The sequence below is a fragment of the Pseudonaja textilis genome, chromosome 1, assembly GCF_049901715.1.
Source record: "Pseudonaja textilis isolate UNSWEBS1 chromosome 1, rPseTex1.2, whole genome shotgun sequence".
Taxonomy (NCBI): domain Eukaryota; kingdom Metazoa; phylum Chordata; class Lepidosauria; order Squamata; family Elapidae; genus Pseudonaja; species Pseudonaja textilis.
In genome coordinates, this window is record NC_141990.1 from 212,844,517 (window position 1) to 212,863,271 (window position 18,755).

General features: G+C 34.6%; 1 protein-coding gene across 6 annotated transcripts in view; it reads left to right on the top strand.

Annotated features, from left to right (window-relative positions):
• The window catches only part of MYLK (myosin light chain kinase), a 186,307-nt gene that overhangs the window by 55,156 nt on the left and 112,396 nt on the right, over positions 1 to 18,755 (top strand). For all 6 annotated transcript variants that reach the window (XM_087920404.1, XM_087920403.1, XM_087920405.1 and 3 more), the window contains exons 3-6: positions 9,968 to 10,172; positions 11,756 to 11,804; positions 14,612 to 14,777; positions 17,882 to 18,047. In XM_087920404.1, coding sequence (XP_087776530.1) covers positions 9,968 to 10,172; positions 11,756 to 11,804; positions 14,612 to 14,777; positions 17,882 to 18,047 — 586 coding nt within the window. The remainder of the gene's footprint in view (positions 1 to 9,967; positions 10,173 to 11,755; positions 11,805 to 14,611; positions 14,778 to 17,881; positions 18,048 to 18,755) is intronic.

Genomic DNA, 18,755 nt, shown 5'->3' on the forward strand with positions numbered 1-18,755 from the left:
GATAACTATGGAAGACAAAATAAATGTATTCCTGATGTTTGAGAAATAAAATCATTCTGCTCCAATGAAAGCACTTTGGAAATTTTTTTAGATCAGCTGAAGTTTAATTTTTATCATTTAGAATGGAAGTATGAAATGGTATCATGCATTACATTACATTGAGGCACTTTGCTTGGAAGCATGCCATTTTCATCATTTACTTTTGTCTTTCTGGCATGGGAGATGGCCTTGATTCTATAAATCTGATGCCAGGCTAAACAAAGCCAGCTTTACACACGAGCATTATTTTCATGTCTACCAGGAAATGGAAAACCTTAAACTTGCTCTTAATTTTAATTTATATTGAGGCTGCATATTATATTTGACTTTTCCAGAACCTGCCAATAGCCTCTCTGTATCAGGTAAGAAGACAATGCATATATGGTAGGTTTCCACCCTTTCTGTTCCATGCTTTGAAGTATAGGTATTTTTAGCATCAGAGTCATTAAGGTATTTGTGAACCTTTTCTGTTTCTACAGGTAGTCCTTGGCTTACAACAGTTCATTGAGAATTCAAAATTACAACAGCACTGAAAAAAGTAACTTATGGCCATTTTTCACATATATGACCATTGCAGCATCCCCACGGTCACGAAATTTACATTCAGATGCTTGACTACTGACTCATATTTATGATGGTTGCAGTGTCCCAAGTCATGTGATCCCCTTTTGTGACCTTCTGACAAGAAAAATCAATGGGGAAACCGGGTTCACTTAACAGCTTTGTTAGGAATCACAGTGATTCACTTAACAAATGTGATGAGAAAAGTCACAAAATGGGGCAAAGGTCACTTAACAAATTTTTCCCTTAACAACATAAAATTTGGGCTCAATTGTGGTCATAAGTTGAGGACTACCTATATTTTGAAAAAGCAGTTAGCACTGCCTAGCTATCCGTGTCAATAGAGGTTTTGGAGCTGCTTGATAGTATTTTTTTTAGGGTCATAGTTTGCAAAAATCTAGTTGGAGACAACAAATTATTTCTCCTAGTGGTGACATTCATAGTCAGTGGTTTATTTAAAAAAACAAAAACAAAACCAACTCATTGGCAAGCCACACAAGCCTGTTTGGTGGCATGTTGTTCAGCCTGGCTAGAGATCATCTCTCTTCGACATGTTTATAGTATTGCTTATAATTAACAGTCTGCAAGGAGACGATCAAAAAAAATAAGATGGCAGCAGTGATTGTGTGATCCAGACTATCTATCTGTAACTATACCTATACCTATACCTATATCTATAATATATTTAGCAATAAATACATATTTTCTCCTCTTCTCCTCTTCAGGTGCCACTAGTTAAATAGGTACTTATTTGACTTTTTAAATTTTTAGTTGACAATCTGTAATAGTCAAGTTACTGTCTTTCATTCAAGTGAACTTTTCAGGAGCACAATTCCTTGTTTTATTCTTTATGAGTTGCTCTGAAAGTTTTAATACTGGGTAACTATAAATAAATGGCTCAGTAAATCCTATTGATTCTAATTCCAGAACACTCATGGCAATCATGCTTGCTAAACAGCTATGATTATTTTGCAAGTGGCAAGTTTAAAAAAGACCACAAACTGTATCCCTGGTAAGCTTGCAGTCCAAAAAAGAAACTTCTAGTATATCTTTCAGATGTGTTCAGCTACCATTTCCAGTTAAAACCTTTCTGCCGTTTGAATACAATTGTAATAATTTCAGCCTTGCAAAGCTAACCATAAGCTTTGCAGAGCTTAGCTCTGGCATAGTGAGAGAATGGTATTTCTGGTTTTTGGTTAGATATGTACTTGTTAGAAGTTTCATGTTGGCTCATCAAAACTCCAATAAGGATATTATGTTTAAATTGTTTATTTCAAAAGAAGACAGATTTGCTGTGAATTGAAACTGAATTCTTCTTTGAACTTTTCTAAAACATGTGTTAGCAGAAATTAAGATTGCTTTTTCTACATTTTTGGAAAATGAAGGCAAGCAAGAAAAAAACTGTGTAACAGATTTGGAGCTTATACGTAGTCTAGGTTGAGGGATGGACTGTTAGGATATATGTGTTCCCCGTTCCCAAAGAAACTAAAGAGGCTAGTCTGAAAAGTGAGGCAGGGAATGTGCCAAAGGATAAAGAATCTTGATTAAGAGAGTGTGCTCAGTGATGTTAAATATTTAATTTCTATATGCAGAGATGATTAAGTTTCTAGAATTGGGACTTGCCTTTCATTCCTAGTGCCATTCTATATAAGTATAAGGTTTTTTGGAGGAGTGTGTGATAGTTCTTTAGAGAGCCAGATTGGATGCGCTGGTTAAGGCATCTGGCTAGAAACTGGGAAATGGTGAGTTCTGGTCCTGCCTTAGGCATGAAGCCAGTCACCTTAGGTCAATCGATCTCTTTCATCCCTAGGAAGGACAATGGCAAACAACTATTGAAAACACTGCCCCCCAAAATTATAAAGAATAGTCCAGGCAGTGACTGGTACTCATAAAATGAACTTGAAGGCATACACACAAAAAGTTATTTAATACTGTCCAATAGAATAGAATATATTATCTCAGGGTTGAACTTGGTGCTCTCTGAGCTTGGTTGTTTGCCTGCAGATATTTTATAACCTTACTAGGTAACATCATTAATACTAGTGAGTGTGGGGTTTGCTCCTGGGTTGTATACAGTAACTTACCCTGGCTACTGTTGATAGGGATGTGTTTTCCTCCTTAGTAGTTTCTTGATTATTGTTTTCTGCTTGATTGTTTCCTTGAAGTTAATCCCTCCGTGGTTATCTGTGTCAATGTGAGTGATGTCTGCGTCTATTGATGGATGATTCGTTTGAATGCCAAGCTTTTATTTGTTATATTTTATTCATTTATCAAATTTAAATGGCTGACCTCTCTCAAGAAGTTACTGAGTGGTGTATTATGAAAATATATTGTAACGTACTGTATATTACTAGGCATTCCCTAGCATTTTTTGAATTTAGCTTGGTCAAGGATAGCGGAGTCATTAAAACTATATCATCACCTTTCAGCAAACTCTTGAAAAGTGTAAAGAAAAGGGTGTATTTCATTTTTTCCCTGTACTTCAAGGCCCTTCTCCATCCACGCAACATCAAAAGACATTTGTTTCAGGCTACCTCTGCATTTCTCAAAATGTAGGTCACAAGAGCCATTTTGGGGTAGTCATGAAGGCACCTGGCTAGAAACCAGGAAACAGTGTTACAGTTCTACCTTAGAAACAAAGCCAGTTGGGTGAGCTGGCAATCAATCTGTCTCAGTTCTAGAAAATAGATAAGGCCAAGAAAATTGGCAAGAAAATTGTAGGGACTATCCAGGCAGTTGCCAGGAGTCAAAAATTGACTCAAAGGCGCACACTCAAAAAAGGTCATGAATATGATGTGGAAAAACGTAATGAGACAACAGATAGGTGGTTGCCATAGAGCACCTTTCTTGCAAGTCATTTCTCAGTAGGCATACCAGTCTGATACCACAGAATCCCAAATTCAAAATAACACAATACTTCCAGGGACCTGCATGAAGTCTGAATGTTCTTTTTGAATACATTGTGTTTGCATTTCAGTTGTACTGTTGCCCAGAGACCAAAAGTCTCTGCTAAGCTCTGACTATCTATAAGCTGATGCTTATTCTGCCAAGGGAATGACAATGGAGAGAAAGTGGGGAATGTGATAGGCTACAGCATGATAGGGATTTAACAAGGACCAGGCACTGTGCTTTAAGAAAAAGACAAGATATGTTCTTCTTATCTCATAGTGGTTACATGAAAAGTGAAGTGCCTATTCATATTCACTTCGCTCATAGGAAACAGTGTCTGTATACACCATAGGTATGACATTTTTTTACTGCAAGTCAAGGAGATTGACCTTGCTTAGATGCCACCTCAGCCAGATGTCATAAAACATCAAGACAGGTTTCATTTGTTTTCCACAATTTTTATATTCATTCTGAGGCACTGCATATTTTCCACAAGTCATCTTGCAAATCAGTTCCAAAGAACTTTGCCAAGAAAACTGCAAGGATTTCTCCAGGCAATCACCTTGAGTCAAAAACTGATTCAAAGGCACACATCCCACCCACCCCAAATCATGAATGTCATGAGGCAACAGATAGATGGTTGCCATAAAGCACCTTCATTGCATGTCCTTTCTCAGTAGGCTTACCAGTCTGATAGCACAGAATGCTAAATGCAAAATAATGCAACAGTTCCAGGATTCTGCATGAAGTGTGAAAAATGAATTCTTCATTTTAAATGGGAAAATGTATTTGAAGTAAGAATTGACTCTTACCCAGTAAAGGGAAACTTTTAATGAGTTATAATACACAAGAATATGGATAAACAACCTGTGTCTTTGTAATGTGAGTTGCTATAAGAGTTGGACTCTAATTGTTTAGTGATCATAACTGAATTGTCACAGATTCTGCAATGTTCTATGAATACATCTAACAATTGACACTACAGTTTTCCCCCATTTTAAAATAATTGCTGCACATGTGCATCCCTGCAGAATTATACTAGTCTATTTTATTAATGCTCATTAGCATGAGATGTGCATGTGTGCATAATACATATATGTACATCATATAAAAGAACAAACATTGCTTTGGGTAATCCCACTAATGAGGGTGGCAAAGTTTTTGGAAAACATAGGTGTGGAGGCAGAATAAAAGGAGTTGTAGTTGTTCTCGGCTACAGCAGCTATATTTTAACACTGAATTCAAACATACATGGAGGTTAAATGTATGATTGTAGGTGGAAGTCACATGTATCTCTCAAGTACCTACTTATACATCTATGTACAATTTCACCTACAAAATGTTAGTGTCCACTTAGTCATTACCATTTAGTTAGTCACCAAGTAGTACTAAAAGAATGAAACCCAATTGATCACATCACACTTCAGTAGTGGTATGTTATTATAAAAAATAGGATCGAGACATCATAGTACATTTTTAGCAGCCATAAGACATTTTTGAGGATTTTTAATACAATATATAGAAGCAGAAACCATATCAAGAAGTTCTGAGGAATGTATAGTTTGCTTTTTAGTTGGCCAGACATCACAGTGCAGCTATATTTCTGGTTTATTACTTGAAAATTTATCCCACTTCATTCTAGTATGGTGCTGGTGATCTTGACTGTAATTTATTTGAATCTTGTAGTAATTTTTCTATCATTAAAAATGGGAGATAAAACTTTTGGAGTGTTAAAACTCTAGTTTATCTAAGCAGAACCAATTTAAAGTGCATTTATGCCTGAATTCCTGAAAGAATTAAAGTTAATATGTTGTTATGACAAATGATGACACTGACTTCTATACCACAGTCCTCCTGGATTTTTGCAAGGATACATTAAAAAGAGCAAAATAATGTTCAAGAGTATGGTTTGCAGCTGCTGCCTGATTTTTTTTTTTATTACTAGACCTTGTCTCTTATAGATCAGTCATGAACAGTTTTCTGTTACAAGAATATATATAAAAAAATGATGTTATTCTCAGCTTAACTTTACTAACAATTTTTGTATTTGTTTTGCTTTTGTTTTGGAAAAACTATAGTTTCTATAACGATGTTTCATTACTTTAATTGTTTTAGTACTGTACTCCCAAATGTGCTTTACAAAAATAATTATTGTCTACCTTTATTTGTAATTTCTCTCTCCATTACTGCATTGTTTAATAATGCAAAGATGTCATTGCTTATTATCGGGAAGAATTGAAATCAAAGGGTGGGAGAACTGAATTTTATTACCACATAATTATCTGAGATGGTCTAGAATACAGATAAAATACAACAGATAATTGTAAGTTTGTGTCATGAAAGGGTATAGGGGCTTAATACATTCACCAGCAACAACAGAAAGTACTCCATCATTGGCATAGTGCCTTCAGTGCCATAGGAAAAGGAAGAATGAATGTTAATAGAGTTTTTCTAGTGCTCAATCTTCATCAGAATAATTGTTATGTTTATGAAATTCATTGAATCTGTACAGGTACTCCTCAATTACAATACAACGGTTCATTTAATGAATGTTCAAAGTTATAACGGCACCGGAAAAATGACTTATGACTGTTTTTCACACTTACGACCATTGTAGCATCCCCATGGTCACGTGATCAAAATTTGAACACTTGGCAACTGGCATGTGCTTTATGATAATTACAGTGTCCTGGGGTCATGTGATCATCTTTTGTGACCTTCTGACAAGCAAAGTCAATGGGGAAGTCAGACTCACTTAACAACCCTGTTATTTAGTTAACAACTGCCATGATTCACTTAAAAACTGTGGCAAGAAAGATCACAAAACGGGACAAAACTCACTTAACAACTGTCTTGCTTAGCAACAGAAATTTTGGGCTCAATTATGATCGTAAATTGAAGATTATCTGCATTGATTTCAACCAGAAGACTGCTTCCCATCCTGTTTCACAAATCAGCCATGCAAGAAAAAAAAAAAAAGACAGAGGGTTTTGGTGATGGTACCAAATTTGAAAAATATCCATAACTATGGAGATTTGTTAGGCCCATGTTTAAAGAGTTATTGAACATATTTTTATATATTATCTTTTGAAGTTATCTGAAGTTCTTTAAAAAAATTCAGTCTCTTGACTTACATTTCAGTATTTTCTAAATTCAGGTACACAGTCTAATTACACTGTACCACTTGAAGATAGTGGAAGGGACATATTCACCTGAGGGCACTTCAATTGTACAGGAAGAAATCTGATTGCTACTTTAACAGTAGCAATCATGATATTACATGATTGTATAAATTTATCTGGAAAAAAATAGCAGTGTTCTTAGAAAACCATTTTATTTAGAGACACATCATATTTTAATCACTCTAGGGGGTGGGGTAGAATTGTGGCTATTAGAACTATAATGGCAGAATATAGTCTCTCCATTTTTTGTGGCTTTCACGTTCCTTTTTAATTACTAGCATGATTCCTCCAATATGGATATTGTAATGGACTTTGGGAATATCCCTGAAAGACAGCCACAGCCAGGGCAATAGTCATATAAGATATATCTCAGACCACAGAAGGAACGGAGGTATAGAAAACATCTCAGAAGTTCCCTAGAAAGTAAAGGTAAGGCAGGAGAGATGTGCTTTCACACTTGCAATATTCTATTCCTACAATTTGATAACAAAAAGTAGTTTATTACTCATGGTTTGGGTTTCTTGTTTGGACTACCTCAAATGGCTGTAGATGTTCTGTTTAGTTGATCTGGTTAATAGATCTTTGTAGCTTGAAAGTCCACCCCCCCCCCTTTTTTTTTATTGTGGGATGAAAAATAGATAACACACCACTTCTAAAGATAAGTGTCATGAAATTTACTTATTTGTTGCATTATATCATATATTTTCTCTTGAGCACTCAGTAGCATATTAAAGAGATGAGAGAAGATCTCTCCTCATTTGATTCTGACAAATCAATATTATAAGGTAGACTAGAGTGAGAGCAAGACGGAAGTGTGAAGCGTGTTTGGCCTAAATACACTCACTGAGCTTTTTGGTCAAGTAGGAACTTCAATTTGTAACTCCTTGTTCTCTACCCAGCATTTTAGCTACTACATTATACTGTTGATAAGGATACAAGTATTTGATTAGTGAAATTTGTTTATTGATTGATTGGACTTATATACCGCTCTGGTTTGAAAAGATCTGCAAGTAACTAAGTATAAGATAAGGTTTCTAGTTAAATTGTTAGAGTCAACTGAGAATTGGAAAGCGTTTTTTATTGTTGGCTTTTTTTTTTTTTGCTATTTTGATCACTGTCGGGGAGTGGGGGTGTCTAAATATGAAGCATATTGTCTTTGCATAATAGATTATTTGGATCATTTCAAAATAACGTACTTATTCGTACTGTTTGCATATGGAATAAGAACCTAAACATCACCAGATGTGGAATTTCAAAATGTGATTTCTTTGTGTTGTAGTTGAAAATTGCATTGGGTTATTTGAAATGCATGAGTAGTTTAGAATGAATTTGATTTCATTTTTTTTATTATTAGTTAATAAGCCATCTGGGATTCTAGACGAAACATTGGTGGCAATCTCTTTATGACGTGTCAGCATTTTCTGTTCTTGGCAAACATGTGGCAGCTATGGTGTGTCATTGTATATAACTTGTTCTTCCTGAAATTTGATTAAAATCTGGAATTTATAGTTAAATAATGTACATTTTACTTCATAATTAGAATATTTTATTGAATTCCATTCCTATTCAGAGAAAAGTCTCTAAATTTCCCTTCTGGTAGCTGCCAGGTGAATTCTGCAGTTAAATTTTAAGAACAATAAGTTTGTAATAATAATGCAATTAAAACTTAAAATACTGGCTCTGCTTTGAATTCTTGAGGCAGAAATCCTACGAATTGAAAATCACAATCTGCTAAACCTGTCCTAGTAGTTTCTAACCTGCTAAAATTACAGTCTTCTCAAGAGCACCAAGTTGGATGAGAATTTGTTAGGGCTATTCATTATCCATGAGAATGATGTTAACTTTGAAAGATTTGCTTAATGATCATGAATTGCTGACTTCTGTAATAAAAATTTTGTTATTTAGATTATAAAGTAAACTATTAGCATGACAAAGAATATTCTGCAATTTTAGGTTTAATGTACCACAGTACTTTTTTGGTGGGACAATTTTATTCTTTGGGAGTGATATTTAAAAGATTTGTAGTGTTTGAAAAACAACAGTGATTTGACTTTATATGGCTGACTTTCTGCATAACAAATACCCTGCTACTCTTAATTATGTGCTTATGAGCTATAGCACTCAATTTCTTTCAGAAATTCATGGTCTATGTACTATATTTTAGATACATCTTGAAAAATCTTCTGCTGGTCTCAGAGTTAGATTAAAAATTTAGTCTTAGTTGTGGATTTAGAATGTATCTGGATTTTTTTCTTCCTCTGATCAGATTATAAACAGAAGGCCTGAATGCTGTAATTTACCAGATAGAATGTAATTATGCTTGAAAGCTGTTGCTTCTTGAGTATGCTTTTGTGTGTGTGTGAATGTGTCCTTAGAGAACAATCCTAAATATATTCATAGCTGTTGTACTTCTCTTGGATGCAATTATATGAGAAGAGAGCATGATCATTTGCAAACTCGAAATTCAAGGAAGATAATTCAGTAAATCTTGGTGCTTAACTTGCATATGTTTATATAGAAATATCAATAAATTATTTCCCAGTTTACCTTGTTGAAAATACATATCCTTTGAATGAATGTTTGAAAATCAGATTCAAATATAATTTTTCCTCAAGCTCAGATTAATGTGAATGCATGAAATACTCCACAGATGATAATTACTATGTTTTGGCCTTCTTTGTTATTCTCTACTATCCAAAAGGGAAAAGAATAGTTAAATTTACAAAATTTATCTGGGAGATCTGATTTTCATCTGTGAAAAATGTTGTTGACCAGACTTTGCACGCTTACTGTTGCTTGCTTTTTATTTTGCAGCTGGTTTATATGGAATTGTCTGAACAATGCTGTTTTTGAATACTTTTCAAGGAGAATTCATCTGATAAAAGAAATTATATCCTGTGATTTTTCAACCTACATATGGTTGTTTTAATTTACACTGTTATATGTCTGCCGTACCAGATTGAAAAATGGGGTCATAGATTTATCATGTGAAACTATTTCTCAAAATTTCTCAATTTTGGCTTTTAAAGCTCAACAGGCAGAAGTAGTTCTTGGATCAACATTGCTAGTTTAACAGCATGATGCATCTGTAGATTCTCTTCTTTCTGTTCGAATTTTTGCCTTTTGGCGCTTGGTGATTTGTATGTGTTTAACAGACAATACTTCAGAAAATACTTTTTTTCCACTGGCTTGCAAAGTGTTCTACATTTGTTCCAGGTAAAATCATTTTCTGTTTTTTTTCCCTTCCTCAATCCCCATTTCTTCCCTCTGGCTGTTTCTATATGGAACTGTTTTAGGTGAGAGGCAACCCTGAACCTCAGATTACGTGGTACAGAAATGAGCACCCTGTCACAGGAGAGCGCTGTGTAGCAGATTGCAGCATCCGAGGGATTTTCAGCTTGATGATTAAAGGGGTGAAGGAGGAAGATGGTGGTCTGTATACATGTCAGGCCAGAAATGCTGGTGGGATTCGCCAGGTGACTGTGGAATTGACAGTGGAAGGTAAGAATATTAGCAGTCTAGCACAGTTTCCATTCTGGAAGCTCTTTCTTTTTCTATGCAATGACTTGCGCCACCCCAATTTTGTTTATTTTTTTCCTGATTGAAAAAGCAAATGTGGAAAATTGAGGATAGAATGCCAGTTGGCTACCTTTTTTTTTTTAATGCCTTGGCTAACTCAGTGGAAGAAAGGAACGCAGCAATTGAAAATACACAAGTTGAAATGTGTACTTGCGGCAAAGACTTTGAGGGACAAGGCCTTTAGCCATGAAACACTCTGAGAATAAATCAGGAACAATAAACCTATGATTTAAGAAAACTGTGTCTCTTCACAATTGGCTCTAGTGACCTGGGCTATTGGGACCTGTAGATTTTCAATATCTGGAGAGCTATATTTTACCCCATCCTAATCTAACCTATTGTCTTTGAGAGCTTGGAGGCTTTAATAGGAAACTGAATTAATTCGACTGAATACCATCTACCCTAAATACTCAATCTTCCCTCCAAGATTTGAAAAACTATCTCTCCAAAGAGGTTTCAGTGCCTCCTGCACCCAAAGGCATTTGACTGGGAACAGAATGCTGAGTTGAGCTGTGCTTTGCCTTAACCTGATCCAGCACAGCTATTTTTATACAGAATTCTCATCTGCAGGATACCAAGTGGGAAGACTACTTTGGTATTTCAAAGCAGGTTAACCTAGGTAATTTATAACAATTACTTTTAAGGATAGAACACGGTTATCCTACTGCTTGCATAAGCATCTCTAGAAGAAACCCATGATATAGGGAGAATTTGACCTGAGGACATTTTGGTACAAATGTCAGACTTAACCACCATGATTTCTGTTGAGATAAGCATAAATGTCTATTCACTAAATTTTGCATTAAATTGCATTAATGTTTTTCAATATTTTATGCTGTTCCCTATAGTTTACAGAAACCAACTGTACCATCCATTAAAGTTCATAAAATTCACTTGCTCACATCCAGTAGATGGTGCTGCAGACTCACAACATAATACCTTCAACCCTGATTTAAAGTTTTGCCTGGATTGCTTCTGCATAGGAATGTGTTATAGAAATGTCTTAGATATATTAAAGTAATAGATGCAGGCAGGTGAATTAATATATGGCTTCAAGCTAGTCACTTGGAATTAAATAAAAACTTCTCACTGAAAGACTATGAGCAGTTTTTGAAATAGCAAAAACAATTAAGCAGTTCTATTTGTATGTGTGGACAAAGGAGGTAAACCATATTTTCAGTAGAAGTTTCTTATTTGGGTGTATAGGACTGTAGCTTGGGCTGCTTCTCAAAGTACGCCACAGCAAATAGCTGTTAGTGTGCTGCAATTACTGTACCTCATATGGGTACAAGTAAGTAAAGCTTGATTAGATGTGTTTTTCAGGTGGATATGAATGAACAGATGGAGAAGCAAATGGTGTATTTTTAAAAAAAATATCATGAACAAATATGTTGTTGCAAGATATAGAGATAGAAAAATCCATAAATTCAATTAAGGATCCCAATGATTTGCGGTCCTGATAAAGTATTTTTTTTATGTCTGACCATTTTTCTATTCTCTTTTAGGAAAAGTTTTGAAGAAATATAACTTGCCTTCCAGTTCCAAAAGTTCTGGGTAAGAGTTTGGGTGGCATTTATATACTTAAGAGCAGATATCTATTCCATAACATGCAGAGCTTTTGAAATATCTAAAGAAGGCAAGATTTTCTGTTTGGCTTTAGTCATAATAATTCTGCATTCAAAACATTTCATGGAACTATATAGTTATGACAATGTTCATATATTTTCCTGTCTAGCCTAACTAATGGAGTTCATATTACTGATGCAAATCTGGTTGAGTGGTGTTTCTTCTCCTTCTTATACTCTTGTGAATTAGGGAGACCTGTGTCTGAGCCACTTCCAAATAATCTTGTTTCTCTCAACTTAAAAAAAATTGGCTTCATTTCCCTAGGTAATGGTTCCTGTACATTTCTGTCAAGTTCATCTTCCTTACTTTTTACAGTATTCAGTATTGTTAAGAATTGTAAGCCATTTGGCCTCTTTTGTACTTACTCTGTTCAGCTGACAGAACTTTGAACCAAATTTATAAGTAATGTATTCCACAAATTTATTTCTTTTTAAATTTGCTATTAGATCTAATCTAGGCATCTCTAGTGTGGCCAATAGAAACTTGCTTTTTGGGGGTTTCATGTATTTCATGTATTTTCTAATATGACTCTTTAACTATTATTTCACTAGGAAGTACAGATTATAATATTTATCTGCTAGGTGTTTTTTAAAGCAAGAAATAGAGAGAAGTCATTGGTGGCCCAACTTTTATAATTTCTTTGCCCTTTAATATGTTTAGCTAATTGATTATCACCTAACTATAATTTCCATATTAAGTTTCCCTATATTACATTGTTTACAATGTAGTGTTTACTTTTTGAGCTGAAATCTCGTAAGTTTCTTTAAGTATTGTAATATATTGCAGAAGATGAGCAAACTTGCTTGCATATGGGTAAGCATTTTGTGCAGAGCCATAACCATGACTTTAAATTTGCTTGAAACTCACAGCTTCATTTTCATCACTGTTGATTATTCACTACTATGTGTGATGGTGATAGTTGCCATCAAAGTGAACCAGACTTCCTGGAAACCTAATTCTAACCTTCTGTGCTTGACATTTTTGGGAATTTAGCCAATAGTATTTTGGCTTGGAAATTTATAAAAATCCAGGTCCACCAGAACTGGTGAAGAACTGGTATGAACAAGACTAAATAGGCATTGCTTAGTGTATATTGAATGTTCTATTACTGTTCCTTATTTTATGGCTTTTTATCACAGTTTTAAATGATGAACTCACTGAACTGGTATTGGTTATTTGACCTTTGAATTTCTGAAATACAAGCAGAGCTTGATGAACATTGCAAAAATATATAATTAATTTAATTCATCATACATAGCAAGGGACACACTCTGATCTTTTTTTGAAAGGCCTTGTTCTGAGATATTTATGGCAACATGTTCATCATCTTTAAAAATAGAGAAAGGATAAAAACTAATGTTCCCCAGCTGCTGATTCTCAAATCACAAAATTCTTACAAGCTTCTTAGTATTACTTTTTAAATAACTTTTAGTACTTAACATTTAAAAAGGGTGCTCATAAGGTAGTAAATGTACCAGTTGACTGAAACATCAAGAACAAGAGGGTTTCTCCCTGCACCTTTACAAATATGCCAGGAATTATTCCCCAAATTAACCAAGCCAAATAATGACAGTTTTACAGCATGTACCTGAAACAAAATACATTCCATTTATCTCTCCCCTACACCACCCTTATTTAAACCTTTTATCATCAGTCAAACATGATAGGACCCAGTATCAAAAAGTATTACCTGTTTAATATTTACTTAAAATGAATTACAGTTTTGCAAAACAGATTCTGATTTTTTTGTGTTGTGTTGTTTCCAGATACCTTGTTTAAACTGCATAATTAGTGTTTTTTAGATGAAGTGCCAGAAATCATCTGCAGTAAATAGTTCCAATTCTTCCAAAAATATATGTATTAGAGTCTGCTTTACAGAATCATACAAGTTTATTTACTTGGAAAAATATTCTGTGAAAATCAAAGCCAAGTGTGGGATATTATCAATAGAGGGGCTGTTTTTCTTTCCTTTTTGATCACGATGGCTTCTTTCTATCACTACTTTTGCAGGTAGAAAGAGGCTTCTGGGCTAGGTATTTTTTCCAAGCCCTTCAAATGGAAATTTTTCCTACATTTTATCCTGGGGATGGAGGGATAACTCAGATATTTTTCATCTTAATCTAATGGTAGCTTTGAGAAAGATACCTGATTTATGCTTGTACAACATTGCATAGTTCTTCCAAAGACTCACACAGTTCAGTTGGACTCAGATGATGGTAAGAGAATGTGCAAGAATTCAGGAAATAATGACCAAGAAGAAAGCTTATTTGCTGCATTGCAGTTAGATCTGTCAAATAATGTGGGGGTTTTGCGGGGGAGGTGCATTTCTGTGTATATTGCATGAAATCAGTAAGTAAAATGTTATTTAAATTCAGGTGAATTGTATTGTAAAGATCATTCTTATATATCTATTGAACTTGCACTTCCATAATGAACACACTAACATGCATGCACAGAGTTTCCGTTCTTCTTAAGTGCAAGAGTTTTCATGGAGATCAAGTATATTCTCGTGCCAAGTCTAAATCTACCATTTGTTCAAATGTGGGCATGTGCGCCTTCTCATAATACTGGAAAAAAGCAAGCTTTTGTTTTCTAATGCTTGAAGATACATGTACTCCAGGACAATATGTTTGGAATTCATTTCTAGAGTGGCACCATATTAGATGTTGCCTGCAATATTCTGAAATTCAGTAAGAAGCATGATTCAGTAATACTATTTGATTACTTCATTCCAGGGGTCAGTCTGCTGTTCTACCTATAGAACAACGGCCAAGCATCTGGGGTGAATGTCCGCCCAAGTTTGCTACAAAACCCAACCGGGTTATTGTACGAGAAGGACAGAGTGGTAAATTTTCCTGTAAGATAACAGGGCGACCTCAGCCTCGGGTCATCTGGTTCAAGGTATAGTTGTTTTCACAGCTATTTAGATTTTCTGAAGAGTTGATTATACTTGTATATTGAGAGGATCTTCAATCCTGGTTCATTTTTCCTTTTCCTAGTCTAGTATTATATTTAGGGGGGAAATAGATCCTTTAGATCCCATTTGCATCACTAGTAAAATTGTGGTTTGGCATATCAGAATGTAGCCTTTTAGTAACATTGAAAGACAGACTTTCATACAAAAATGTTCTAACTTTATTCAATTTCTAATTTTTACTTAAGTTTTTTGCGAAGTAAAAATAATAAGGAAAAAATAAAGTAACAGAAAATTCATAAGTAAATATAAAAGAAATAAAAGGAAAAAAGAAAGATATAAAGGAGTAGCTTCTGATCTTCACAGAAACCCTCGGAAGTTGTGGGAGCGCCATCAGTTGAGACCTTCAAGAAGAGATTGGACTGCCATTTGTCAGAAATGGTGTAGGGTTTCCCGTTTGGGCGTGGGGTTGGACTAGATGACCTATAAGGTCCCTTACAACTCGGATTATCCGTTATCTGTTAAATTATAAATGCATTTATATTTTATCCTCTTTCTCTCCAAGGTTTCATCATGGCTTCCTTTTTTTCCCCATATTCTATCCCTTTTAAGCATCAAACTATAAAATACATGTTCATTTTTTTTTTCAATTTTCACAAAACATAGGGTTTCTGGTTATTAAGAATGTCTTTTTCCCAACAAGTCAACGTTGCCATCTCAAAGTGTTCTAATTTTAGTGGTATGTAATACTTCTGACTTCTGATGGTGTAAAATGATCAGATAATTTCTTGTCTCTGTGCAACATGAAGCTAAAATTAAACCTATTAAAATTAAGAATAGTTGTCAGAATCAATTACAAGTGAAAATACCAGTAAAAGAAATCTGTCTCTATAGATTTTCTGAATGCTAAGAGAGTTGGGAGTCAAATTCAAGTCCTTTGAGAATGTGTGTCATAATTTTGAAGCAATACAAATGAGGAGAGAGGGGGGGGGGAGTTTCATTTCTCTAATCTACCCCAATGTCACATTGTGAACAGATTTAATTATCCTGACCACAAAGAATATTGTAGATTCATCACAATATAAATTATCCCAGAGCTTTCCCGTGGTAGAAGAAATGTCATACAGTTAGGAAAAGCTGTGTTGGCAAGTTCAATATAGATGCTTTGGAGTTAAAGAAATAAGTATTATTTCTGTCTCCACTGCAATTGAACTATTTAGATGTGCTTTGCTCACTTAATCTGACTACACCTGAGAATTTCTGTGCTCTGCTGTAATTGATGTCTTATCTACTTCATCAATGTCTGTTCCCTACTATGCCATGTGGCTCTATGAGAAGGAAGAGAATGCTTTGAAATAGTAGGGTAGCATCAAGTACCAGCTCACTTCCATCAACAGCATTGCAAATAATGATACAGAAGCATAATCAATAAATCATTCAAATCTGTTGGGTACCTGGGTTCGTGTATGGGTCCTTTACCCCTGCAGAATTTTATGGATAAAATTTTATGGATTCTGGGTAAAACTCTTGAGTATCTGCTTTGTCCACGATGATGAAGTTCCACCTGAACAGAAAGTGAAATCCAGCATGTGCCATACTACAATCATAGGCCAGATCCTAGTTGAACATGGTTAATTACATCAGAATGCGTAACCCATCTAGGGAAGAGGAAAAGATAGCAGGATGAATGGTAGCTAACAGTAGCCATACATATCCCACCCATCTAAACATATGCCCTCCAAATTGACAGAGTATATAGGATGGAACATCTTGTTAGCAAGATGGAATTCTTATAGATCATGGCCACTCTACCCACTCATTGCCCTTCAATTCTGGCCTGTTTGTGTGTATATGTATGTAAAATACACAGTTTTATTACATAATTTTAAGAAGATATAAACTAATAAAAACTAATATAAAGTGAGAAAAAGAAGAGAATAAGAAACAGATCAAGAAAGGTAAAAGTAGCTTCTGATCTTCTTTACAAGAGTTTTAAGTACAATTACAATATTACCTCTTACTCAATGGTTAATAGCTAGCTCTCTTCTTTCTATATTCTGTCATCATCAAAAATATAAATCATAAGTTAATTTTATTCTGTTTCATGCAATAAGGGGTTTTCAGTCAGCAATAAACATAGATACTGACTTTTATCTTTTCAAAGTCAATTTAGCCATCTCTGCAAAATTATATTATCTTCAGCCATTCCCTGTTGTGGGTAGTGCCGAATCTACCCATCTTTGGGTATACAATCATCTCACTACAGTTATGTATAAAACAAGTTCTATGAGTTTTTCAACTGTTTGTCCATCAACCCCACAAGAAAAACCTCTGGTTTCCATTGTATATTAATCTTTAAAATCCTTTGATCCAGTGTATTAAATTTTCTAGCTTTTTTATATGTCTACCAAACATGGTAAAATGTCCCTTCTTGTTGCTCACATTTCCAAGATAAATTTGAATTGCCTTTAAATATTCTAAGTAACCTCTCTGTTGACATACACCATTGCACCACTGGTACCTCATTTTATAAAAATTATATTTAAGATTATAGTATAATATAAATTTAAGTCCTTTCAACCACATATTTTCCATTGTTCCATCTGTATATTATAACTACAGTTTTGGCCCACTTTATCATATATTTTTTCACTGCCTGCTTTAATGTTGAGAAGTCCAACAGAAAGAGCTAAGAGAAGCAAACACTTAGAAGTTACCTTCAAGGATGTCATGCTCAGACATGTCTTTTTCAAATAAAAATATCTTTTGATCCAGTGTTTAGAAGGTAAATATCTGATCTGGTTTAAAGAAACTAACTCTATAATGCTCGTATTTTGAGTATTAATGTCAGGACTCCGACATGCTAAAAAAAAACTTTAAAAAATACTTCTTTGGTCTTTTTAGTTGTCAATTACTTTGTTTCTGGTAGAGTGGTTTATTTTTGAGGAGCATTTTAATATTATATGAATATGGAAAGGAAAGCATTGCATTGTGAAATAAAGAAAATAATAAAACATGAAATTAAATGATATATTTTTTCTCTTTTCATGAATACATCTAGACATGTCATTTTATTTCTTGATGCATGCAGGATGAAATTCAGGTGCAGAAAAATGATCACTTTAACATGTTTGAGAAAGCAGGCATCCAGTTTTTGGAAATCCAAAATGTTCAGCTGGCTGATGCTGGAATTTACACTTGTACCTTGATGAATAATGCTGGGAAGGCTTCTGTGACTGCAGAACTAATGGTTCAAGGTATGATCAAAACAGATTAAAAGGAAAAAACGCAGACTTGCCAACTAAATGTTTTCGAAGAGTTGGGCCAGTTCTTTTATTTTTCAAAACTCTTTCCCTCCTCCTGTTTTTTCAGAGTGACTTCTAAATTATGGTCCAAACCTACAGATCAGGTTTAATTTTTTTTCAAATTATTACAAAAAGATTATAGTGAAATCCAGGTTCCTTTCTCTTCCTCCTAGTCACATTTAAAAAATAGAAGACATCTTGTGAGTGAAAATGGTGGTGGTGGTGGTGGGGGATACCAATGATGTCATTCTTTTGTTGATTCTGCTCCTGTAAACTAGCTCATACTTAAAGGAGTTAAGATTCATAAGAGAGTATGGTTTTCCCTTTAACCCTAACCATGTAAAAAAGATTACATAAAAGACTGGCCCAATGTCATAGTATTAACTTCATAATTGATTCCTGTGCCTGGTGCTACATCATCAGACAAACAAGCTAATAATAAACAACAGCCTAATCAAGGAACTACCAAGATTAACACCATTAGTATATAAAATGAGAGCAAATCCTACTCCCTTCTAATTTTTACAGACTGTAAACTAACTGAGCATTGATTATTAAGATTGGGACAGAAAGAAGCAGAAGCCGAAAGGCAAGAGTAGATCAATCTGTGATAGGAATAAAAAAGACCAGTACATTTTTTTGTAATCATAAAAGGTTTGA